A 22,291-nucleotide genomic window follows, 5' to 3' on the forward strand; every position below is an offset into this window, starting at 1 on the left:
ATTCATACTTAATATTGAAATAAATATTTCTATGTTTTTAAGCTGAGCAGCTTTAATTTGCTGCTTGGCTAATTTCCTCCTTAATTTAACTGTTTGTGAGTTTCTCTTTGCTGGTGTCAGGCTTTAACCCCAGCTGCAGTGGGATGGGGAGGAGAATTAGGAAAAGGTAAAACCCATGGGTTGAGATGAGTTTAATAATTAAAGAGTTAATAATTAAAATTATTAACTTAACAACAACATAATAATAATGATAATGCTGATAATGATGATAATAATAATAATAATAATAATTATTCTCCTGGTCATATTCTTGTGCACCTCCTTGTTGGCAGAGCTTGAGACACTGAAAAATCCCTGATTTAGGGTAAACACAACCAAAATATCAACATTATTCTCATCCTAAATCCAAATCTTGCTGTACCAGGAAGGAGATTAACTTTATCCCAACCAACACCACCTCCTTCATGCAGAGAAAGCGAAGCTGACTTGGAAAGACCAAGGAGTTGTGGGCATTTTCAAAGATCTCCTTTATTTTCCTCACTCAGGAGCTCCAAGAATGTTCATATATTCACTGGCATTTTATCTTCTTTATAATCTAGAAATTCCAGGCTGAAGCTGGGCTCTGACATGTCCTTGTGTGTGTGTGTAGGGATGGCAGGGAGGTTTTTGTGCTTGGCCAGGATGGTTCAGCTCAGGCCTTAAATCAACCCTGATTTAATCAGATCCTCTTGCTGATTTTTTTTTTTTCCCCCTTATCATGGGAAGGATATTCTGCTTTATTTAAACCTTTTGCCATCTTGTTGGACAAGAATCCAGGAGATTAGGAGTGCAATCACACCAATTTAATTTAAAAATAGAGATGCTGAGCAGTTGCATTTCTTGGCTGTTTGCACAGGCCTGCAGTAACTGCTTGGGAAAAAACTATGTAGAGGATGCTACTTCCCTTTCCTCATTTTTTTCTCCCTTTCCCACATTTATTCCTTCCCCTGCATTTTTTCCTATCCCCTTTTTTCCTTTCCCTGCTTTTTTTCCACTTCCCCTTTTTCCCTTTTCCCCCATTTTTCCTTTCCCTGCCTTTTTTCCCTTCCCCTTTTTCCCTTTTCCCCCTTTTCTTCCCCTTTTTTCTCACTTCCCCTTTTTCTCCCTTTCCCCCCATTTTTCCTTTCCCTGCTTTTTTTCCCTTTCCCCATTTTTCCCTTTCCCTTTCTTCTTCCTCCCTTTTTTCTTTCCCCTTATTTTTTTCACTTTCCCCTTTTTTCCCTCCATCCCCTTTTTTCTTCCCCTGTTTTTTCTTTCCCCTTTCTCACCCTTTTTTTCCTTTTCTCCCCTTTTTCCTGTTCCCCCTTTTCTCCCATTTTTCCCCTTCCCCCCTTTTACTCTTTCCTCCCTTTCCCCCCCCCTTTCCTCAGCTTTTCTTTCCCCCTTTCCCCATTTCATTTCCCTTCTCCCTTTTTTCTCCCCATTCCTCCTTTTTTTCCTTTTCTTTCATCAGAAAATAAGTGTCAGTGATGGAAAAGTGTTTCCACTGCCTCTCTCAAAAATGTGGTACATGATTAATCTGCTTTTTCAGTAGCATAATGAACTTTTCCTGGGGGGAAAAAAAATAAGAATAAGAGATAATTGTAGATAAATATTTTTTGTTTGTTTTTTTTTTTTTTAAACCACTGACTATCATACCCTTTCCTACCCCATCCACCTCCTTTTCAAGACAGGGTTTTGGCAGAGTTATCCATATAGGATTTTTGGATAGTGCAGGAATTCCCAGCACATGGAGCAGCTCAAGCAATTCCTGTCCCAGGTGTTGGGGGTGATTTATCCTGAACTGTCTCATTTCTCCTGGAGAACAGAGGAGCATTAATACATCCAAAGAAAGTGCCTCAGCTCAGGGATTTAACTCATTAAAAAACATTAGTGCAGGTGGAAGATTAATGTCGTTGTGCCTTTGGTTGTAGAATTAACTTAGAAGGGGGTTGCTTTGAAAAACAGGGGGAAAAAACACATTGAAACACTGAAATAAATAAAAAACTTGATGTTTGGAACTGGGAACCAAGTGCTGGAAACCCAACACTGGAGCTGGATTTGGTTTGTTGTGCTCATCTACAAAAATAGGAATATTGTTGGGGCCGGGATTCAGGTAAAGGAAAGAAAGGAAAATAAAAGCCTTCCTCACTTTGGATTCTGAGTGACATTGATAGAATGAATGGATATTTAATATTTTGTCTGATCTCATGCTAGTTTTCCCTTTTCAATGATGGGTTTTTCACACAACACAAAATCATGTTTTTAAAAGAACATAACTTACCATTATTCCCATTTTCCCCCAAACAACAGAGAGAGGGTCAGAGATACTTTGGGGTTGAGGTATTTTAAGTTTTTCTCATCCCTTGAGAGAGTTGCAGTGTTCATGTTCAGATATGCTGTAAAAATGTAAAGTCTTTTAAAAGCCTCTCCATCTGCTCCTGCAAGTTAAAGCACTCATAAGTGATCCTGGTTCTCACCCTTGGAGCTCTCAAGCCTTCCACTTCAGTATGTAAAATTAAAATAAAATTCTTCTCTTTCAAGCCATATTTTTAAGAGTTTTCTTTGTGTTTAAAAGCACTGAACTTGAAAATCAAATGGTTGATTTCAGTGGATTCTAGATTTCAAAAGCAGAGGTGAAATTCTTAATATTCTATTTTCTGATTTTCTAATTCTTTTCTAATTTTCTAATCCTTACTTTTCACATTCAGCCCCAAATGCACCAGAATTTACAAATACCTTTGAATTGAATTTAGGTGGATTATGTTAAGCCCATACTGTGATACATTCAGACTCTTTTGAGCATGCAATGAAGCATGCACAGAATTTTTTTATTATATGAGAGTTTAAGTATTTCATAACAAAAGCTTGAAACTGAGGGAATTACATGTTTTAGTAGGGATGGAAAAGCAGTAATTCAGGAAATGCATTGTGCCAAGAGTAGTCTTTACAGAGAAACATGAATTTCTTTCTTTGTAGGATGCGAGATACTGCAAGAAAAGTGGAAGAAAAGTATTTTTCCAATCTTGCAACACACGTGGAATTCCTTCCAGTGGAGTGGAGATCAAAGCTGACCCTCGATGGAGGTACAGGACTCGGCTCTTCTGCTGTTCCAGCGGCTGCAGGCTGCAAAATTCTCCCCTGTGAATTCATCTGAGTTCTCTGCTTGTGCCCTGCTTGGGTTTTAATTTGGTTTTATTGGTGCAGCTTTGAACATTTCCATCCCTGGAAGTGCCCAAGGCCAGGCTGGACGGGGCTTGGAGCACCCTGAGACAGGGGAAGGTGTCCCTGCCACGGCAGGGGGTGGAACTGAATGAGCTTTAAGGTCCTTTCCAACCCAAACCATTCCATGATTCTATTTTATCATCCTCCTGGATGTAATTTAAGTCTCTTTTTTTTCCCCAGACACTGTGGACTCCATAACTCCGGATAAAGTGCGGGGTTTACGGGACATGCTCAACAGCAGCGCCATGGACATCATGTACTACACCAGTCCTCTTTACAGGGATGAGGTGAGTGTGGAAAACATGGTTTTAGGTAAATTTCACTAGAGCTGGGCATAGAAGCCAAAAAAATCTGCATTTGGGAATGTCAGGAAAGCTCCCTTCTAAGGAAAACCTGTGTAAAGAGTGTTAACAGTGTAGGTGTGTCATGATCACTCACAGTAATCAGAGTTTCAAGAATGAGAGGAGAAGAAAGACAGCAAAAAGTACAATCCATGTCATTTATTTAGAGCAGAAATGTCTAAAATGGTTCTATATCAACAGCTGAGAAATGGGAAGGAGTTTAATGTTGTTCTCCTTAATTCCTGGATATTTAGAGCCATGGGAGACCAGAGAGGTGAAGTTCTTTGTACCCCTGACAAAACCCATGGATATTTGTCACTTCATTTTTGCTATTTCTGAAGACAGATGGGATGGCAGCACAAGCAACCAAAGCCAGTCTGAATGCATTTGTGTGCACAAACCAAAAGGATCCCCAGTTACTCAGTTTAATAGGGGACTGTTCATATCCTGGACGCTCCCATCCCACCTTGGCCCATCTGTGTAGCTGTTGAGTGATCCCATTAATCAGAGGAGAAAAGCCAGGAATTCAATCATAAATTATAGTGGCCTTCAAATAATGGTAAGCCTTGAATAAATTATAATAACCTGAATAAATGAAGCCCATAAAACATGGGCAGTGCTTCATGCCAGTGGCATCCCTTGTGTATCACACTTAGTGGAAAAGCCCTGTGGGGATGTTTTAGGATTAATTTCTGTAGGAATTGGAGCTTTTTTCTGTGTTGGCTGTGTTATTTATGCTGTAGTGTTAATCCTTTTGCAGCCCTGGTACCCTGAGCATGGTTAGACTGGGGCAAGTTGAGACTTTTAAGTCTTACCTGGTTATTTGATGCTACCTTTCAGTCAAATCAGGTGTGCTTAAGTCCTTTAGACTGGCAACACAGTTTTCAAACTGGAATATGTACCTCTCTTCCTGCTTAGGAATGCAGAATTCATTGATCAGGGCTCTGTCTCTCAGGTTTCCCTGTCTGTTGTGTACCTGAAGCCAACATGAACTTTTGTGGCAATCAATGGAAATTTCTCTGGCAGCTTGAAAGCAGATATTTTTAAACTGCATTAGAGGCTTGGCATGTCTGTGGACATCTTATGGGAAATGGATTAGTGAGTAAAGTTCAGGTGTGCTGGCCAGCAGTGCATGAAAATTTAATTCATTGCTCAGTAGAACTGCAGTTTTACAGGTTTATCACCATCCCTGGGTGTGAGAACTGACATAGAAAGGAGCCTGCTTAGATCTGATTACAAAATACTGCGTTGTTTCTTTTCATCAAATTAATTTCCTTGAAAGGTTTGCAACAATACACACAAGTTAGTCTTCCTTATCCCATTTTCTTTTCTGTGACCTAGCTTTGCAGAGTTTAGCACAACAGTGTCAAGTGGAGCATTCCTCTGGATGGTTTTCCCATCTTCAGTGTGTTTTTCTTGTAGCACTTTGTTCCTTCCAGCTCAGAAATGAGCCTTGTCTTTGAGGATTCACACATTGCTCAGAATTAATGTCCCTGCTCGCTGCTTTATCATCCCAACACAATTCTTTGTGTACTCCAGGCTCTTCCAGTGCTTTCCACCCAGAAATCCTCAAAGGATCTCAAAAGGAGCTTAATAAACTTTCCTTTGTCTCTGGGAAATAAATTGAGGAATGTGGTGAGCTCGGCCTAGAGAAGAGTGAAGCTGCTGCTCAGCTGATGTCTCTCAGCAGCCACAGAATCCCAGCCTGGTTTGGGTTGGAAGGGATCTGAAAAACCATCCCGTTCCACCCCTGCCATGGCAGGGGCACCTTCCACCATCCCAGGCTGCTCCAAGCTCTGTCCAGCCTGGCCTTGGACACTTCCAGGGATCCAGGGGCAGCCACAGCTTCTCTGGGCACCCTGTGCCAGGGCCTGCCTACCCTCCCAGCCAGGAATTCCTTCCCAATCTCACATCTATTCCTGACCTCCTGCACTGGGAGCCATTCCCTGTGTCCTGTCCCTCCATCCCTTGTCCCCAGTCCCTCTCCAGCTCTCCTGGAGCCCCTTTAGGCCCTGCAAGGGGCTCTGAGCTCTCCCTGGATCCTTCCCTTCTCCAGGAGAACATTCCCAGCTCTCCCAGCCTGGCTCCAGCCCTTGGAGCAGCTCTGTGGCCTCCTCTGGACTCTCTCCAGCAGCTTCTTCTGCCTTTGGGAGCCCCAGAGCTGGCAGAGCATTCCAGCTGTGCTCTCCTGTGGCCAAGGGAGGGGCAGAATCCTCCCCCTCTCCCTGCTCCCCGCAGTGCCCAGGTTGGCATTTTGGGCTGCGAGCACCCAGGGCACAATGCTTGGGTAGGAATTTTCTTCCCCTTTTCAAGGTTTTTTCCCCACACAGAAGTATCACAACTTCTTCTTTCAAGCTCCTGACCACTCTTCAAGCAGCTCATTAAGGGGTTTGCACGTGGCAGCTCCTCTCTCCTTCCAGGACCTTGTCCTGTCGGTGTCACGGGAGAGCACAGAGCTGTCCCAGGGGCGCTCATTGGAGCCCTCCCAGAGCGTGGTGGGTGAGCCCCTCTCTGATTTCAGGCATTGTTTCTTCTCCAGTGTGGCAGGAGAATATCCAAAAGGTGCTTCTGGCGTGTGATGTGATAGCAGGCAGGCATTACTAATTCAGCACAGCCCCGTGAACATCCCAGTCTGCTCTCAGATTCAGATTCAGCTGGGGTGTTTTTGTGGAGGAGAATTGTGCTGTATCCTCCTCTGGACCAAATCCCTCTGTAAACATTACCCAGAGATATGAAAAAGCAATAAATTGATATTGTGATGCACACAGGCCTATTTCTAAATGAACAGTCATTTCACATTCTGCCCCTGACCTTACTGGTCCATCTGTGGTAACGTAATCTTGGGTTTTAGTGTCCTCAGTGGGTGACTTTGTTTCACATCTATGTCACTGTAGCTTCATATTTCCTTAATAATAAATGGTTGCAGATAAGAAAGACTAATTGCTGCATAGTAAATTCAGAGTTGTCACCTTCGTTATACTGTTAAGAACCTTAGTTTTCTATTTTCTGATCTTTCCTGTACTTACTTGCAGGCTAATTGTAATTCTGTAAATTATTGATATATGTCTTGGTAGAAAATGCCTTTAGTGCAGGATAATAAATAAATAATAATAAATAATAAATAAAAATATAAATAAAAAATAATATATTTTTACAAATAAAAATAAATAATAAATAAATATAATTTACATCCGTCATCCCAAGATTTCTAAGGATTTTTTTGCAAATATTGCACTATAAAAATGGAGAAGCTTCACTGTCCACTTCAGAGTCATGGAATAATTTATGTTGGAAGGGACATGAAGAATAATCTCATTCCAATCCCTGCCATGAGCAGGGACATCTTCCACTAGAACAGGTTGCTCAGAGCCCTGACCTTGGAGTGGCTCCATGGTTTGCCCTTATACACATATTTAAAAGGAGAATTAATGACTAACCTCTTGAAATTTGGGACAATTATTAGCTTTTGCCAGAGCTATCATCCCTCTTGGGTTGTTTTGCAATGGAAACACCATTCTCTTGTGCACTCCTTTCAGCAATAAAAGGTAGCTGGTTCAGGTGTGTTTGAAAACAAGATGGGAAGCAGGATATTTTAAGCTGAGACTATTTCAGGACTGGTTTTGCATATCCTGTTGAACCTAATGGTGAAGGAGCTGCTTGGCAGCACTTCCATGGCTGCTTTAATTAATTTGATTGCCCTTGAGTGTATTCTCAGCTTTATAAAGTGATTGGTTAGTGGCTGTGCCTGAGCCTAAACTTCATCTTGAGCACAGTGACTTGTTAGAAATGGGTTAGACTCAGCTTTTTCATCAGCAGGAGGGGTCCTGGGAGAGAGACTCAGGCATTCCACAGATCCTTTTTCTGTCTCATCCCTAAGACACGGAGCCCTTCCCGTCTGTTCCCACAGGCACAGCTCGTTCTGGCCTCTCATCTGTTGTTGTGACACTCCTCTGGCACCCATCAGTGATTCCATCAGGGAATGTGACAACTGTTGTCTCCTTGGGGGTCAGCAGCCTCACCAGCTCTGCTGGCACCTTCTCCTGGGCCACGTGGAGCTACAACTCCTCATCCTCGCTTTCCCAACCCTTCCCAATCCTCCCTTGAGCTGCAGCTCCTCCCTTGGCTTTCAAGGACCCTCCTCCCCCTCCAGCTGGCTCACACTACCTGTTTTCTGCTGGCTGAATTTCAAACCAGTTTGCACTTTCTCCTGAAGTTCTCTTGACATTTGGAGAGAGCAGAACTCGCCGTTCTTCAGATCTCCATCACCTTCCTTCCCCACAAAGCCTGCAGAAACTGCCCTGATCCTCAGGCTGGAGAGGGTGCAGAGGTCAGGTGTGCTGCACTCCCTTTCCATCACCACCTCTCTCTTGTTTTGTTTTTTCATGGGCTTCAAACTGTGGGAAGATTGTCCAGTGGGTGAGGATCCCATGGAGACAGCACAGAGAAAGGAGCAGCACTCAAACTCTGTGTTGCTGCTCAGGTGCCAGCAGGGGTTTTCTGCTCCTTGTTTTCTGGAAAAAACTCATTTCTTGGATATTGAGAGGAAAATGTCATTTTTCTACACTGATAATTTTGGTGTGCACTGAAAATCCCCTTCAGCCCCAGCAATCTGCCCAGAAAATGGACCAGGGGCTGGAGTTCTGGATTCCTTGGTGTGGATCCAGGGGGTGTTTGTCCACACACACACACATCCCAGTTTCCTTCTGCTTTGCCAGGAGCGTGCCATCCATGCTTATTTATGCTGATATCTTCAAGGCTGCTTTTCCTCAGAGGAGGGTGAACAGCTGCTTGGGATGCTGGTGCTGGAATTCAGAGGTTTGGATTTTTCCAGCCCAGCAGAAGTTGCTGTTAATGCTCTGCACAAAAGGGCAGCACCTCTGGATGTCTCTCTCCTTCCACAATTTCTTGTTCCCATCATGATCCAGCAGTTCAGTCTCGCCCAGCACCCAGGAGGTGATAAAAGACACGATTCTGCTGCCCTTTTTATCAGTGTTCTTCAGCCTGAGGTGACAGGGACGTGTCACCTGACTCAGACTCCCCATTTATCCTTACAAAACCCAGGCCTGTGCCCCCAGGATTCCTGAATGGATGGGATAAGCTGTTATTTTTTGATTTCTTGGAAGCCATGTGCCAGGCAGGCACATAACTGGGAAAGCAAAGGGAATTTTTGGCCTCATCCAGTCCAGCCTCCTGCTCCTTGATCAGCACTGATTTTTGGCTTCCCCCTGGAATTGCCCTCATGCCATGAATGTGCAGAAAGACCATTCCTTACTCTGCCTTTAATTTGGTTTCTGAAGGGCAGGGAGCTTTTAACCTCAGTTAGTCTGAATATGAGCTGCTGCCTTCGGAGCAACTTGATCCTGCGGGCTTGGGTTTCCTGCAAGGAGGATTTCTTGGCAAAACTTCAGCTGATAAAGAGAGATAATCTCAGAATGGTTTGTGTTGGAAGGGATCTTAAAGGAAGAGGTCATCTCATTCCAAACCCTTGCCATGCCCAGGGACACTTCCACTATCCCAGGCTGCTCCAAGCCCCATCCAGCCTGGCCTTGGGCACTTCCAGGGATCCAGGAGCAGCCACAGCTTCTCTGGGCACCCTGTGCCAGGGCCTCACCTCCCTCCCAGCCAGGAATTCCTTCCCAATATCCCATCTATATTCCCCTCTATCAGTGAGAAGCCATTCCCCCCTTTTCCTGTCACTCCAGGCCCTTTCTTTGAAATATTTCAGTGTCCTCAGGCTGATGCTAAATGAGTGCTGAGGTAGGAGGGCCAGCTGGGATTTGATTCAGTTCTTTCCAGAAGAAATAGGAATTGTTCCCTTTGTTGGAGTGTTTGATCTGCTCAGAAACAGAGAGGTGAAGGTGCTGCATTCCCCCTGATCCCTCTGGATGAGCTGGGGGTGATGGAGCAGAGCAGCTGACAGGGAAAAACATCAACTCAGTCGACTGATGCCTCTTTTATTCTTCTGGGAGGTATTTGAGCTTGTTTAGTCTGTGGGAGAAGCCTTAGGAGGTGGTAAAATGGGTTGGGCAGAAACTCGAGGAATCTCCAGGCTTTTTGTAGGGAAAGCCCTATAAAAATCCCTATATAAACCTGAGATGGAGAAACAGCTCCCACTGTCCCCAAAATGAGCTGAGAACCGGGAGGGAGAGTGGAAGAGGGGAGTTGGAAAGAGCGAGAGGAGTCTGGTCATGCTGCATTCCGCTCTTCTCACCATTCCTGGGATTTTTTTGGGTGATTTCTCCTCTCCTGTTTTCAGGCAGAACCAGCAGGTGCTTTCCCAAGCATGTAACAGATCCCATGGACCAGCAAGTGTTGGAGTCTGAGACACAGAGTGTGTGTCCTTGTCTCTGATGCTTAGCTCTGGAATCCAGAAAAACACTGAATTTCATACAACGTGAAATTTATGTGTGTGTTTTCATGCTGATACATGAAAACAACTGTTAAAGTTAGATAGAAAAGCTAAAAGTGTGAGTGTGTAAATTAGAGAGTTTCTTAAGTCACTGGGTGAAAAAGTTAAAGTTTAGAGTTTAAACTAGTTTAGAGGGCAGAAGACAAGATGGAAGATTTAGGGTGTTGTTTCTTTTCCTCCTTCTTTCTTCTTAATTTTCTTTTTCTAGAGGTTTTTGGGTAATTGGATAGAAAATGTCACAGTGCAGCACACAGGTGATGGGTCATTGGGTCATTAAGAAAAATAATCCACATGTCTATCGTTAATTGGGTAAAAATAAACATAAATACAAAAAGGCTGCACAGTTTGGGGCCATTTTGTGCCATCAGAACCCAAAGTGTGCCAGGCTGCAGTGAATTAAATTTGTGCAGAGAGTCTGGAGAGACCTGCCAAGTTCTGTGCCGACATCCTGATAAACACGAGAAACAAGATCCCAACGAGCTTTGGAGTTTCTGTCCTGACCCAGAGATCTGAGATAAACAGAGGGAGGATCCCAAAGGAGCTCAGCCCAGAGGGGACTGAAAAATCAAGGAGTGAAGAAAAGTATAGAAGAAGTGCAGCAGAATCAAGAAAAAGAAAAAATAAAAAAGAATTAAAAAAAAAAAAAAACAAACAACAGGCAGGAGCACCAGGGAAACCAGTGGGGAAAGGGCTGATTTCAGCAGGAATTCCATGGATGGAGGTGTCAACAAGCTCAGGATGAGGCACCCATTACCTGTAACCCAACCATGAGGTGCAGACGTGGAGCAGCCACTCCCCACTGCCTTTGGGAGGCTGAGGAGGGAGTTGTTATTTTGTTGTTTGGTTTTTCGTTTTTTGGAGTAGAAGGACAAGCTGTGCATAAAAAAAAAAAAAGCAACTCTTAAAAATTTTATTATAGTGATGCCATTTAGGAGGAAAAAATGGATAGGCAGTCATATTTTTCATGTTTAAATCCAATGAAAATATTCACTGATTTTAGGCAATATAAAGCCACTTAGTGTCTTCAGAAGATATTTTTACATGGATTTTTAGGACGTATCAAGCTGTAACTACAAAAGATTTGAAAGCAGTTCATGTTGCATTTACTGGACTAAAACTCTGTTGAAACCAAACTTTTCTTTCACAAATTGCAATATTTTATGTTTTTTAAGACTAAGAAAGCAAATCAGGATTAAATGATAGAATGGCTTGAACAGGACCTTAGACATCATTTAGTTCCATCCCCTAATAAATATTACCTTAACTTCATATACTGCTTAGCCAAACAGTTTTTAAGCTGGGACTTTAAATGAATATTCATTTTCTTTCCTGTTCTTTTTGTTTTTCTGCTTTTCTTTTTTTTTTTTTTTCTTGCTCTTACTCTGCACCACAAAGGTTCAGTTTCTAATCTTAGGACTGGCACAGGACTGTTGGCAGGACACCAGCATGCATAAGTGCTCACTGCAGGTTTGGCAGAGCTGCAAACCAGACCATTCACAGTGCCTAGAAATCTGGAGCCTTTCCCACAGCAGACCTTCCTCTCCACAATTACCTTAGGGATTTGGGGTCTAGAAATGATCTCCATCAGATGATTTGGTTGAGTTCAGTGCTTGGACTCTGGTCTGCAAAATTGCAAATGTGCACTTGTTTGAAGATCTATGAATGATTTCTTAGTTATGGCCATGTTTGTGCTTCACTTCCCAGTCACAGCAAGTTTTTAGAGGAGGAGGACAATTAAAAACAAAGCTGGGTTCAATGTCCAACCAGGATTTTCCAAGAATATTCTGTTTTATGCCCTCAGATTGCAAGATCAGATCTTTATAATGGAAATACCATGATGCCAGAAGATTATTTAAAGAATCCTGGCAGGAATCCCCAAACACTTTGATTTCAACTGGTTCTTGCTATTTTGTTCTGGGTTTTAATCAAAACCTTTTAAATGGAGAAAATACCAGCCAGCCACAGCTCATCCTGATTGACATTTTCAGCTCCAGCTCTTGCTGAAACCTCTGCTTGTTTGTTCATGTGTGAAACTTTGTGCCCACAGTCTGTGTAGACCCAAATGGAAGAAGAGGCAGCATCACAGTCAAAAATAATTGAAAATGGGTGTTCTGCTACTCCTTCCTCCGAGCTGCTGCAAGGCTGTGTTAATCATTTCACAGTGCTTCAGGCAGAGGGTTTGTTGTGTGGATTCTCACTCAGTAAAATGTGTATCAAACACTGGCACTTCTGGTGCCATTCATATTTATATTCAGTAATGACTCAGGCTCTTGAAAAATCATGTTGAAATTATATGTTCCATAGCTTTAATTTCCCCTTGCTAACAAGGGAATGATTTGCACTCTTCTTGTTTGTCCTCCTCCCTGCCACAGCCTGGAAACATTGCTCAGCTTCCATGCTGAGTTTCACAGGCAAAGCTGCTTTTTTTGTTGCTGTTTTTGTTGGTTTTTTTGGTTGTTTGTTGTGGGTTTTTTTGTGTTGGCCAGTTCCCAAATCTCATGGTTTCCAGTGTTTCTCTCTAAAATACTTTCTGGGAAGATGTACCTTGTTATCCTACAGTGTAGGGTTTGCAGCAGATAAGCTTCTCAGAGACTGCATGAACACAGGACCAGCATTTATATATTTATTGCTGTAGTACTATAGGATTAGTCTGTGATCTTTAAGAGCCATGTTGCACCCCTGCTTTTCCCCAGAAAATCCCTCCTGGAAACCTGTAAGCAGAAAACTGTTTTTTTTTAAGCATTGTTTATATCAAATGTCAGAATTCTGGCTCTGTTTTTCTCTCTTTTGCCTTTTTTTCCTCCCGTACCATCCTCTTACCTGAGATGAGGCTTTTTATTTTTTTTTAGCAGCATCACATCATTCTGATTCCTTGGGAATAATTTCCAGCAGGTTCAGGAAGGGAAGGAGGACAGGAAGCTGCCTCTCCTTTCGGCTGGGCAGTGGGGAGGAGAATGAAAGGCATGATGAGTCCAAGCCTGCTTTACTGAGACCCAAAAGGGAATCTGAGGATGTTTTCCCAGAAGCCATCCAGGCTCTCACTGCAGCACATCCATTTCAGTGGATTTCTCTCTTCCCAGCCCCCTGTTGCTCACAGTGACTGAGGGAGGAGGGGTATGAGTTGTTGGTAGGGTGATGCCAAGGTTATGGCAGAGATGAGTTGATTCCAGGTCATGTGTGGCTCAGGCTCCTTCCATCCTCCTTAAATTAACAAAGGAGCTGAACCTCTTGATACAAGAGGAATGCTCAATGCAGTGCTGCAGAAAATGGAAGAGAATGCAGCAAGAAGGGAAATGCCACTGTGCCAACAATCACTGTTGTGCCAGGTGTTGCTCAGCTCCCAGGTGAGTCCTTCAAGCACAGCTGCCATTTATTGAAGTGTTTGTTTCAGTTTGATGCCTTGGGCTGTGCAGTGCAGCTGTTTTAGGGGCACCACGTGTCCTGTGTGGTGGCTCTGGAGAGGAGGGATGAACCTCTGGAGTCAGGGACCACCAGCCAGGACATGGGATGGAGCTCATCTTCCCAGCCTGATTTATCAGGAGCGGGTCAGTGTGGGTTGGGAACATCCCTGAACACCAACTGGAGCAACAGATGTTGATACTAAACCCTCTCTCCTCACCCTTTGGCACAGCTGGTGAAGGGGCTGCAGCAGGAGCTGAACCGCCTCTACTCCCTCTTCTGCTCCCGGAACCCGGAGTTTGAGGAGAAGGGAGGGAAGGTGTCCATCGTGTCCCACTCTCTGGGCTGTGTCATCACCTACGACATCATGACAGGCTGGAATCCAGTCAGGCTCTATGAGCAGCTGCTGCAGAAGGAGGAGGAGGAGGAGGAACTGGAAGAGCGTTGGATGAGCTACGAGGAGCAGCGTTTGCTGGAGGAACTTTACATAACCAAACAACGGTAATGCTCCCGCTGCCAGGGATCAAAGGACAGAACCACATCCCTGGAAAATGCCCTCTGGCTGTTTCCACAACCCACCAGGGCACTTATCTTTGGTGGCTGTTCTTCTGCTGGGGCTGGGTGGTAAATGCTAAACACAGCACAGGGAGCTCTGGATCCACACAGACTCATGGAACAGTTTGGGTTGGAAGGGACCTTCAGGATCATCCAGTTCCAGCCCCCTGCCATGGACAGGGACACCTTCCACCATCCCAGGTTGCTCCCAAGTCTCATCCAACCTGGCCTTGGAGGGTTGGGGATATTGTGGTGCTGTGAGACACCCATTAGAGAATCTAAAATTAGCGACTTCTGTCGTTCAAGTGGGACGTGACAAATCACAAATCACAGGTTTCTGGTTCCTTCCTGAAACCAGCCTGAGTGTTGGTGGTTTTTGGGAAGCATTGATGCAGCAGCAGCCCTGCTGTGGTGGAATCAGGATGTGTCTCACTAGGGGTGGGTGCAGGATGTCTCTGTCAGCTGCAGGGCTGGACTAAGTGCAGCATTTCTGAGAAAAGGGAAATTTAGAAACCTAATGAAGTGTTGCAGTGATAAGATGACCCTTCAGGCATGTCACAAACGTATAATCAGGGAGAAATGGCCATTTTCACACCCGTGCTCCAGCTCCTTAGGCATCCTCTGAAGTGCTTCCACAGAAATCCCAAGTATCATTTGACACTGGCACTTCTGCACAGAAAAAGTGGCTCTCCCTTCAGTGAGCAATTCTGTGTGAAATGATGGAAAATAGACTGCTGACATCTTGTAACCTCTGGAATTTACTGGGACTGGGAACAGTCTGACCCATCCATACATGTGCTTTACCTTGTAGCTGCTTTTTTAATTCAGGCCAAGTAGAAAAGCAGCTGAATGACCTTTTCTTCATGGTAGTTGAAAGGGTGAGACACCATCCTCCAGAAATTGCACCTCCATACAGAACTCCATAATGCCCAGACCATTTCCTGTGGCTTTGTTGTTGTTTTGGGAGGTTTAAAACCAAAATAAAGCAGGTGATTTGGCTGCAAAATCACCAAGGAAACAGGAGGTGAGTCAGCTGCTCCTGATGAAGGAGGGTGGGCAGATGCTTGGGGTGGTGAACAGGGGAATTGACATGTCTTGATTGATCTCTTCTGTGGCCAGAGAAACAGGATTTGACAGACATTGATTCTTGATCAGCTGAGCTGCTGCAGGAAATACTGACACCATCACTCTCTCTTCCCAGCAGACAAAACTGTTGGACCCCACAGGAATGCCTGTTTGGATCAGAGAGGTTAAAGCTGCATTTTTTATTGGATCTCAGAAAGATCTCTATTTTCTAGGTTGAGAGAGATAGAAGAGAGGTTACATGAGTTAAAGGCATCCACCATATCAAAACCACCTGTCTTAAAATTTAAGGTATGTATGTTAAAGAGGTTTCTACTGAACTTTTCTGCCTGCTGTAAAAATACACCTGCAGTGTGAGTCATTCTGTTTATTTTTATTTTTTCCCATGTCTCTAGACATAGTTTTGGCAGAATAATTTGGATGTTGGATGAAGTGTATGAGCATACATGCAAAAATGTTGTATTCACAGAATATTGTTATTTATTGAAATTCTGTATTTGTAATAAATTTTGAGCAACCTGGTCTAATGGGAAGTGTCCCTGCCCATGGCAGGGGGTTGGAATGAGCTGAGCTTTAAGGTCCCTTCCAACCCAAACCATTCTGGGATTTTATTATAGATGTTTCTATAAAATTATATGTAAACATATGTGTAAATATATAGAATATAAATACATTTAATACATAAGCCTAGTTGTTTTATTATAGACACACACAATTCTGTGGGAAGGTAAAAACTATTTGGCAGATTACATCAATCACGTATTTTAAACAGTTTCACTTCTACTCCATTGAATAATCCATCTTCCTTGGGGACTCCTTCTAACATGCCACATCTCTGAGCAAATCTGATTGAATTTCCTCCAGGAGTGGATTTTCCTTCCAAATCATTCTGCTCTGACAGTTAGCACACTTTCAATCTCAGGCAGCAGATTGCTTGCTAATCAGCTGTACAAATTGCTGGAATTCCTTATCTTTGGGACAAGGCATTTTCCAGCTCCTGGGTGGGATGTGCAACACTTTCTACTCGCTCAACTCCATCCTGGAGTATTAAACCATAAAAATGTGACATGATAGATGAGAATAAAATAGATTATTGTTTCTTAACTTGCCATTTTTCTTTCCTTATGAGTTCAGAAGGGCTCTTGGAGGCCAAGGTCAATGTTGAGCTGTAAAAAAAGAGGAAACCAGCCATAATTCATGTTGTCACAGCCTTCTCCTTTTCATCACTGCTTGAAAGCATGTGTCAGGCTATTATCTCTCCCATCAAGGAAGCTGGAGTCAGGCTGGTCCTTCCCCAGCTCTGGGAAAGCTTCACTCAGTTGCATTTAAACTGAAGGACAGTTTCTGGACAGTTGCTTTTTAGATGGAGAGGAGAAAAGGGGGAAAAAACTTTAGATAAAGAGGACTTTATCTACCTAAATAGATGGAATATATCTGTTATCTTCAGGTGATGTTTCCACTGCAGTTCATCCTTTTCCTTGCCCTTACTGCCAGGGAGATGTTTTGTTTCTCTGAAGCTTCACTCTGGTGACTCCCATGGCTTGAGACAGAGCTCCAGAGGGAGAAGCTTTCCATGGAAATGAACTGAAACAGGATTGCTCAGCAGCAGACCAGGCCAGCTCACTGAGGGTGACTGGTTTGTTGAAAGAGAACAGCCTCGTTAAGAAACCAACCACCCATCCCTTGGCTCTTCATGTCAGCTCTTTTTTGGACTGAAAAAAAAATTAGAGTTTCCAGGATGGGATGGAGTCACTGTTGCCACGTGAAGGAGAGTTGAGCTGGATGTTGAGCAAGCACTAAAGTTGCTTTTTGGCGAGACAAATGCAAGAAGTAGTACAGCAGCTTGCTTGGTTCGTGCTTAATATTAGAGGAAATTGAATTATTGACTCCATGGGGAGGAAAAGCCCCACAAAACATGAAGATATGGGGTGTGTTGTACTCTAATAAACTGGACAAGCCACCAGAGTGGGAACTTGAGGGGGAGGGATCTTTGTCTCTCTTCCTCTGCTTCTGCTCAGCTGGGATAATGGAATTACTGCTGGACCAATGGGAGCTGTGGGGTTAAAAGCAGAGCCAACACCTAATTAATGTTGTAAATTGAGGATTTAGAATCACAGCCTTGTCCCCACCAGCCTTGTAAGAGGAGCTGGAGTTAAAGGGTGAGGGGCTGAGGAACATGGGAACTTGGGGAATGGTGTGACAGCGACCCCTTCACGCCTCTGGTGTATGAAAATGGGAAATCTTTTATTGTAGGGTGATTTTCAGTCATGGTAGGGAAGAGGAGAGCAGGACCCTCAGTTGCTCCTTAGGACTGACACAGAAATCCATTTAAATCTGGCCTTTCAATGTCCTGGCCCAAAAGACTTCAGGGTTCCTCAGCACTTCTCACTCAGGCAAGGCTGCAGAAACTCTTCTGGAGGAGGGCCCAGCCTGTCTCACGTTCCTCTGTGCCCAGCACAAAAGGGCTCTGCTGCCTCACTTCTGTTGACTCGTTCAGCTTTTTTTTTTCACTTAATTATGAAAATACTGCAGTGCTAAGTTGAATGGATGACTACTTGGCTCAGCTTCTGCTTAAAATACAAATAAATTCATTAAGTCTTCTGTTTATGAATCATAACCAGGAGAGGAGTGCTGCTCTCCAAGGTCATTTCATAAACACATCTCCTATGTTGTTGAATATTTACAGGAAAATGCCCCACTCCTGATTCCAGGAAAAACACCAAAATTAATAAATACTGCCTAGAAAGATTCTGATCTTCTATTCCCAGTAGGTTTTACAATACAGCAGCCTGATCTTCAGCCACCTTGCAACAGCACTGACAGTCTTAGGGCTGCAGCTTAAAGGATTTGGGGTTTAGAATCCTAGAATTAGGTTTGGAAAAGACCTGTCCACCACTAAACCACATCCCCAAGTGCCACATCCACATAAAATCCCTGCAGGCATGGGGACTCCAGCACTGTTTATCAACAGAAATGGTGGGACAAAAGCCACACACTGTGTAACCACTGAAACCAAATAACTTTTGAGGGTTTTCCCAGTCTCTTTTGAGTGTCCTCTGCTAAGGGCAAGCTGGCAGGCACTGTCTGATTCCTCCCTAAAGCAGAACAATGATAATTGTGCCTTTCAGATGCTTGACACGGGAATATCAGATGGACAGGGTTAGAGGTTACTTATTCAATTTAAATTTCAAATTCTTTTTGTTGTGTTTGAAGATGAAAAAGCTTTTTGTCCAAGCTGCCAAAACACAAGATCTGTGTAAAACTTGGGTTGAAGAAAGGAAAGGAGCTTTGCACCAAGTGATAATTTTAATGACAGAGCAGTGCTGTTCTGCATGTGACATGGAATAACCATGTTGAAGGTCTAGTTTATTCTTTTTCCATCGAGTTGGGACTTCTTTTGGAAGGAAGAGGTGTGGTACCAGTGCCAAGACAGAGGAGGAGGAATGTTTTGTGCAGCACTGGAATCAAAGAGATGAAAAGGACCATTATTCCTATGCCCTCATTCCATGTGCTGGCATAGGGAGACGGATCCAATGATCCTCCACGTGCCTTTAGCAAGAATTCAGCAATTCCTCTTGCTGGCTGAGCATCTGGCAATGGTAAAATTAATTTTTCAAGTAAGAAAATAAAGGCTGAAAGGCAATTTTGACTTAGGGAAATGTCTTTTACCACCGAGTTTTCTATTTGATGGTTTGGATTGGGTTGGAAGTGGGGGGTCAGTGTTGAATTCTGACCTTGGGTTGGTTGTAATGACCCCAAAATGCAGGTTCAGTGACTTCTCAGATGTGGCAGCTCAGATTTACTCAGTTGGTGTTGAAGGCAGTGAGGTCTCAGCAGCTTTGGGTGACATCAGAGTGTCTCAGGGGGCTGTGCCTGCTCCTGGGACATGGTGGCACTGGTGGCAAGCACCATTCTGGTCACTTAACCCCAGCTGTGTGTAGCAAGAAAATCATGGAGAACTTGGTTAGGATGAGAATGAGGAGGTCTGGCAGGTTTGGGAAGCTCCAGGAGAAATCAGACTCATTTCTTTAGTGTCTCCCAAACTCTTCTTTCTGCATTCTTTCCAGTGCTGGTGGACCTCTCTGAGTTCATATACCCAACCTGATTTTTGGTTTTAGCACCCCAAAATGCAGCCAAGGGCAGTTTAACTCTCATTTATGGACGTTGTGGTGCTCTTCAACCAAGACTTTGAGTCCCTCTGTTAAAACCAATCAGGTGGAGAGAGAAATCAAATCCAGCAGTGCTAGGAAGCATTTCCATCCTTATTAATGTGGATGAAATCTCTCCCCAGGTTGAGAATTTCTTCTGTATGGGATCCCCACTGGCAGTGTTCCTGGCCTTGCGTGGGATCCGTCCCGGAACCAGCGGCAGCCAGGATCACATCCTGCCCAGAACCATCTGTAACCGCTTATTAAACATTTTTCATCCAACAGATCCAGTGGTGAGTCTCTAATTGCAGTCTCAAGCTTTTACCTTGCCTGTTTTTAAGCTCTGGGATGATGTGGGATCTTCAAAGTGTGTGAGTCAACACGAATGTGTTCCAGCAGAGGATTATTTGTTAATGGTTATTATACAATGGCTTGGGGTTTGGAATTGTAGAATTACATTTCCTACAAATAATTGCCATAAATAACATATTTTTTGCTTCTCTTTTCATAGTAATAAGCATAAAACTTGGGATTAATCTGATTTTTTTTTTTTTTTTTAATAATCTTTTTTCAGACAAGGATTTTGTGTTTAACTTCCTGGCTTCCATTCAAACATCATCTGTCCAAAAACATTTTTGCTGTTAAAAAAGGCTTCACAAACAGTTTCCAAGATAATACAGAAAAGCAAAGACTGGGTTTTTTTTTTCCCCCCAAAGGATCCTAAAAGTTTTTTGATAGTATTTGGGAGAGGATTATTGCTGTAGCTTTGCCTTTTCCTTACTCCACAGCAGCCTGTGTTGGCTGTCACCAAATCAGTTACTGGACCTTTGATCTGCATCCCCTTGGTAACTTCTTTGATGTAAGTCTGGTTGGGAATTTCATGTACAACAGCAATTTGGGGATACTTTCCTATTTAAAATAGCTGAATTTAAGTATATTCAGACTTCAATCCAAACATGGTCACGTTCAGCTCCAGCTACTCCAGAATTTTCCTGGATTTTCAAGGACAATTGGTTCCACTCTGCAAATAGTAACTTCATTGTAGTTTTAAAATAAAGAAATGCAGGATGCTTTTCTACATCTAAATGGACAAAGAGAAATAAATAATCAGTAGGAAAATATTTTTTTAAATTAACATAACTCATGTTTTGCACAGGGATCAACAAAGAGCCATCAAACAGAATGTTTACATTTATTATCCATTACATTAAATAGCCAATTCCTCTTTATTGTGTTAGAATCAGCTTAACTTTAAATCTGTTCTCTCAGTAAAACCATCTGTTAGTAACCTGTGTGTTGGTAACAATATGTAGTACAAATGTTGTAATAGAGGTGTGTAAAAGTGAGCTCACAAGAACCTGTGTGGCTGATAAATCTTCCTGGTGAAACCAAAAGTGAATCAGACCAGGACAGCACCAGTGTCACCTTCTAGGCTTTGCTTAGGACAGGTGCTCTGGATTTGAGGTTGGAGACAGCTCTGGATGGGAAGGGAAGGTGATTTTTTTTTCCCCCCCAGTCTGGACTCCCAGGACTGATCTTTGCTCCAAATTCCCCTTCCAGGCCTACAGGTTAGAACCCTTAATCCTGAAACACTACAGCAACATCTCACCTGTGCAGATCCACTGGTACAACACAGCCAACCCCCTCCCTTATGAGCACATGAAGCCAAGTTTCCTCAACCCCAGCAAAGAACCTACCTCAGCCCCGGACACCGAGAGCGCGTCGGCAGCGCCCAGCCCCACCACGTCCCCGGTGATGGTGCGGCGCCACTACGGGGAGTCCATCACCAACATTGGCAAAGCCAGCATTTTGGGTAATGTCCCCTCTGTCCCTGGGCTGGGACATTCAGCATTTTGGGTAATGTCCCCTCTGTCCCTGGGCTGGGAGATGCTCGGGGAGTTTTGCTGCTCCCTGGGGTTGGGGTACAGCCCTAAGGAAACTCAGATCTGGAGATGGGATGGGAACTGGGGGTGTTCAGCTGGAGAAGAGAAGGATTCAGGGAGATCTTGGAGCTCCTTGCAGGGCCTTGAGGGGCTCCAGGAGAGCTGGAGAGGGACTGGGGACAAGGGATGGAGGGACAGGGCACAGGGAATGGCTCCCAGTGCCAGAGGGCAGGAATAGATGGGGATATTGGGAACTGGGAGTTGTTCCCTGTGAGAGTGGTGAGGCCCTGAGGTTTTCCAGAGCAGCTGTGGCTGTCCCTGGATCCCTGGAAGTGCCCAAGGCCAGGCTGGACAGGGCTTGGAACAACCTGGGCTAGTGGAAGGTGTCCCTGCCATGGCAGGGGGTTGAAACTGTATGAGCTTTAAGGTCCCTTCCAAGCCAAACCATTCCATGATTCTATTCCTATCCCTTGCACAGAATCAGAGAGTGGATGAGGTTGGAAGTGACCCCTGGAGATCATCCACTCCAACCCCCAAAATCCTCACTGGCAGAGGATGGTTTCAGTGAGTTCTGTAGGTGTCTGGCTTTAATCCCAGCTGACACTTGCTCTGAAATAAAAACCAGTTGATGTGCACTGGAGTCACAGCTTGGGGGAGATGATGTAGTTCATGCAATTGCTGCCTTATTTTTGTCTGCCTTATTGAAGTTACATCCCAGTGATTCAACAGATTCCACTCCACTTCATGGAAAGAATAAAAATTAAATTAAAATTTGTCCTCTGATTCCATTTCCTGGTGTGGACAAATAGCAGAAAAATCACACCATGTAACTCATTACAGTTACCTTTAACTCATGCTTCTACAATAGGAAATTCAGGCTGGTTTAGTATAAAGTCTGCTCCTTTCTGGCTTTCTGAGTCAAAATAAGCCCTGGTTTAAGTGAGCTTAAATTCCCTTCACTGGAGCTTATCCTTGATCATACACTTGCAGTTTTTGTTGACTCAAGGCTTTTCTTTAGCTCTCTGTGTGGGATTTGGGAGAAGCCTAGTACCAGGAGTCTTCCCAATCAAATAAGAATATAAAAACAGTTTTTCCTCAAGTAGAAATACTTCAGAGCAGAGTGGCTTTTTGGGGGGCTTTCTATAATAACTTCAATGTCTTGTCCATGAGGTGGCAGCAGAGTCGGGATAAAACATGACAAAACTACTCTTAACTTTTATATCCCTCTTC

General features: G+C 43.8%; 1 protein-coding gene across 2 annotated transcripts in view; it reads left to right on the forward strand.

The window, feature by feature from the left end:
• The window catches only part of DDHD1 (DDHD domain containing 1), a 61,439-nt gene that overhangs the window by 35,737 nt on the left and 3,411 nt on the right, over positions 1–22,291 (forward strand). For both annotated transcript variants that reach the window (XM_088057949.1, XM_014257501.2), the window contains 6 exons: positions 2,998–3,104; positions 3,424–3,530; positions 13,625–13,893; positions 15,246–15,321; positions 19,322–19,471; positions 20,739–20,991. In XM_088057949.1, the coding sequence (XP_087914075.1) occupies positions 2,998–3,104; positions 3,424–3,530; positions 13,625–13,893; positions 15,246–15,321; positions 19,322–19,471; positions 20,739–20,991 (962 nt within the window). The remainder of the gene's footprint in view (positions 1–2,997; positions 3,105–3,423; positions 3,531–13,624; positions 13,894–15,245; positions 15,322–19,321; positions 19,472–20,738; positions 20,992–22,291) is intronic.

This window comes from Pseudopodoces humilis, chromosome 7, assembly GCF_049639895.1.
Source record: "Pseudopodoces humilis isolate 2021_Gansu_Grassland_sample_001 chromosome 7, ASM4963989v1, whole genome shotgun sequence".
Lineage (NCBI taxonomy): Eukaryota > Metazoa > Chordata > Aves > Passeriformes > Paridae > Pseudopodoces > Pseudopodoces humilis.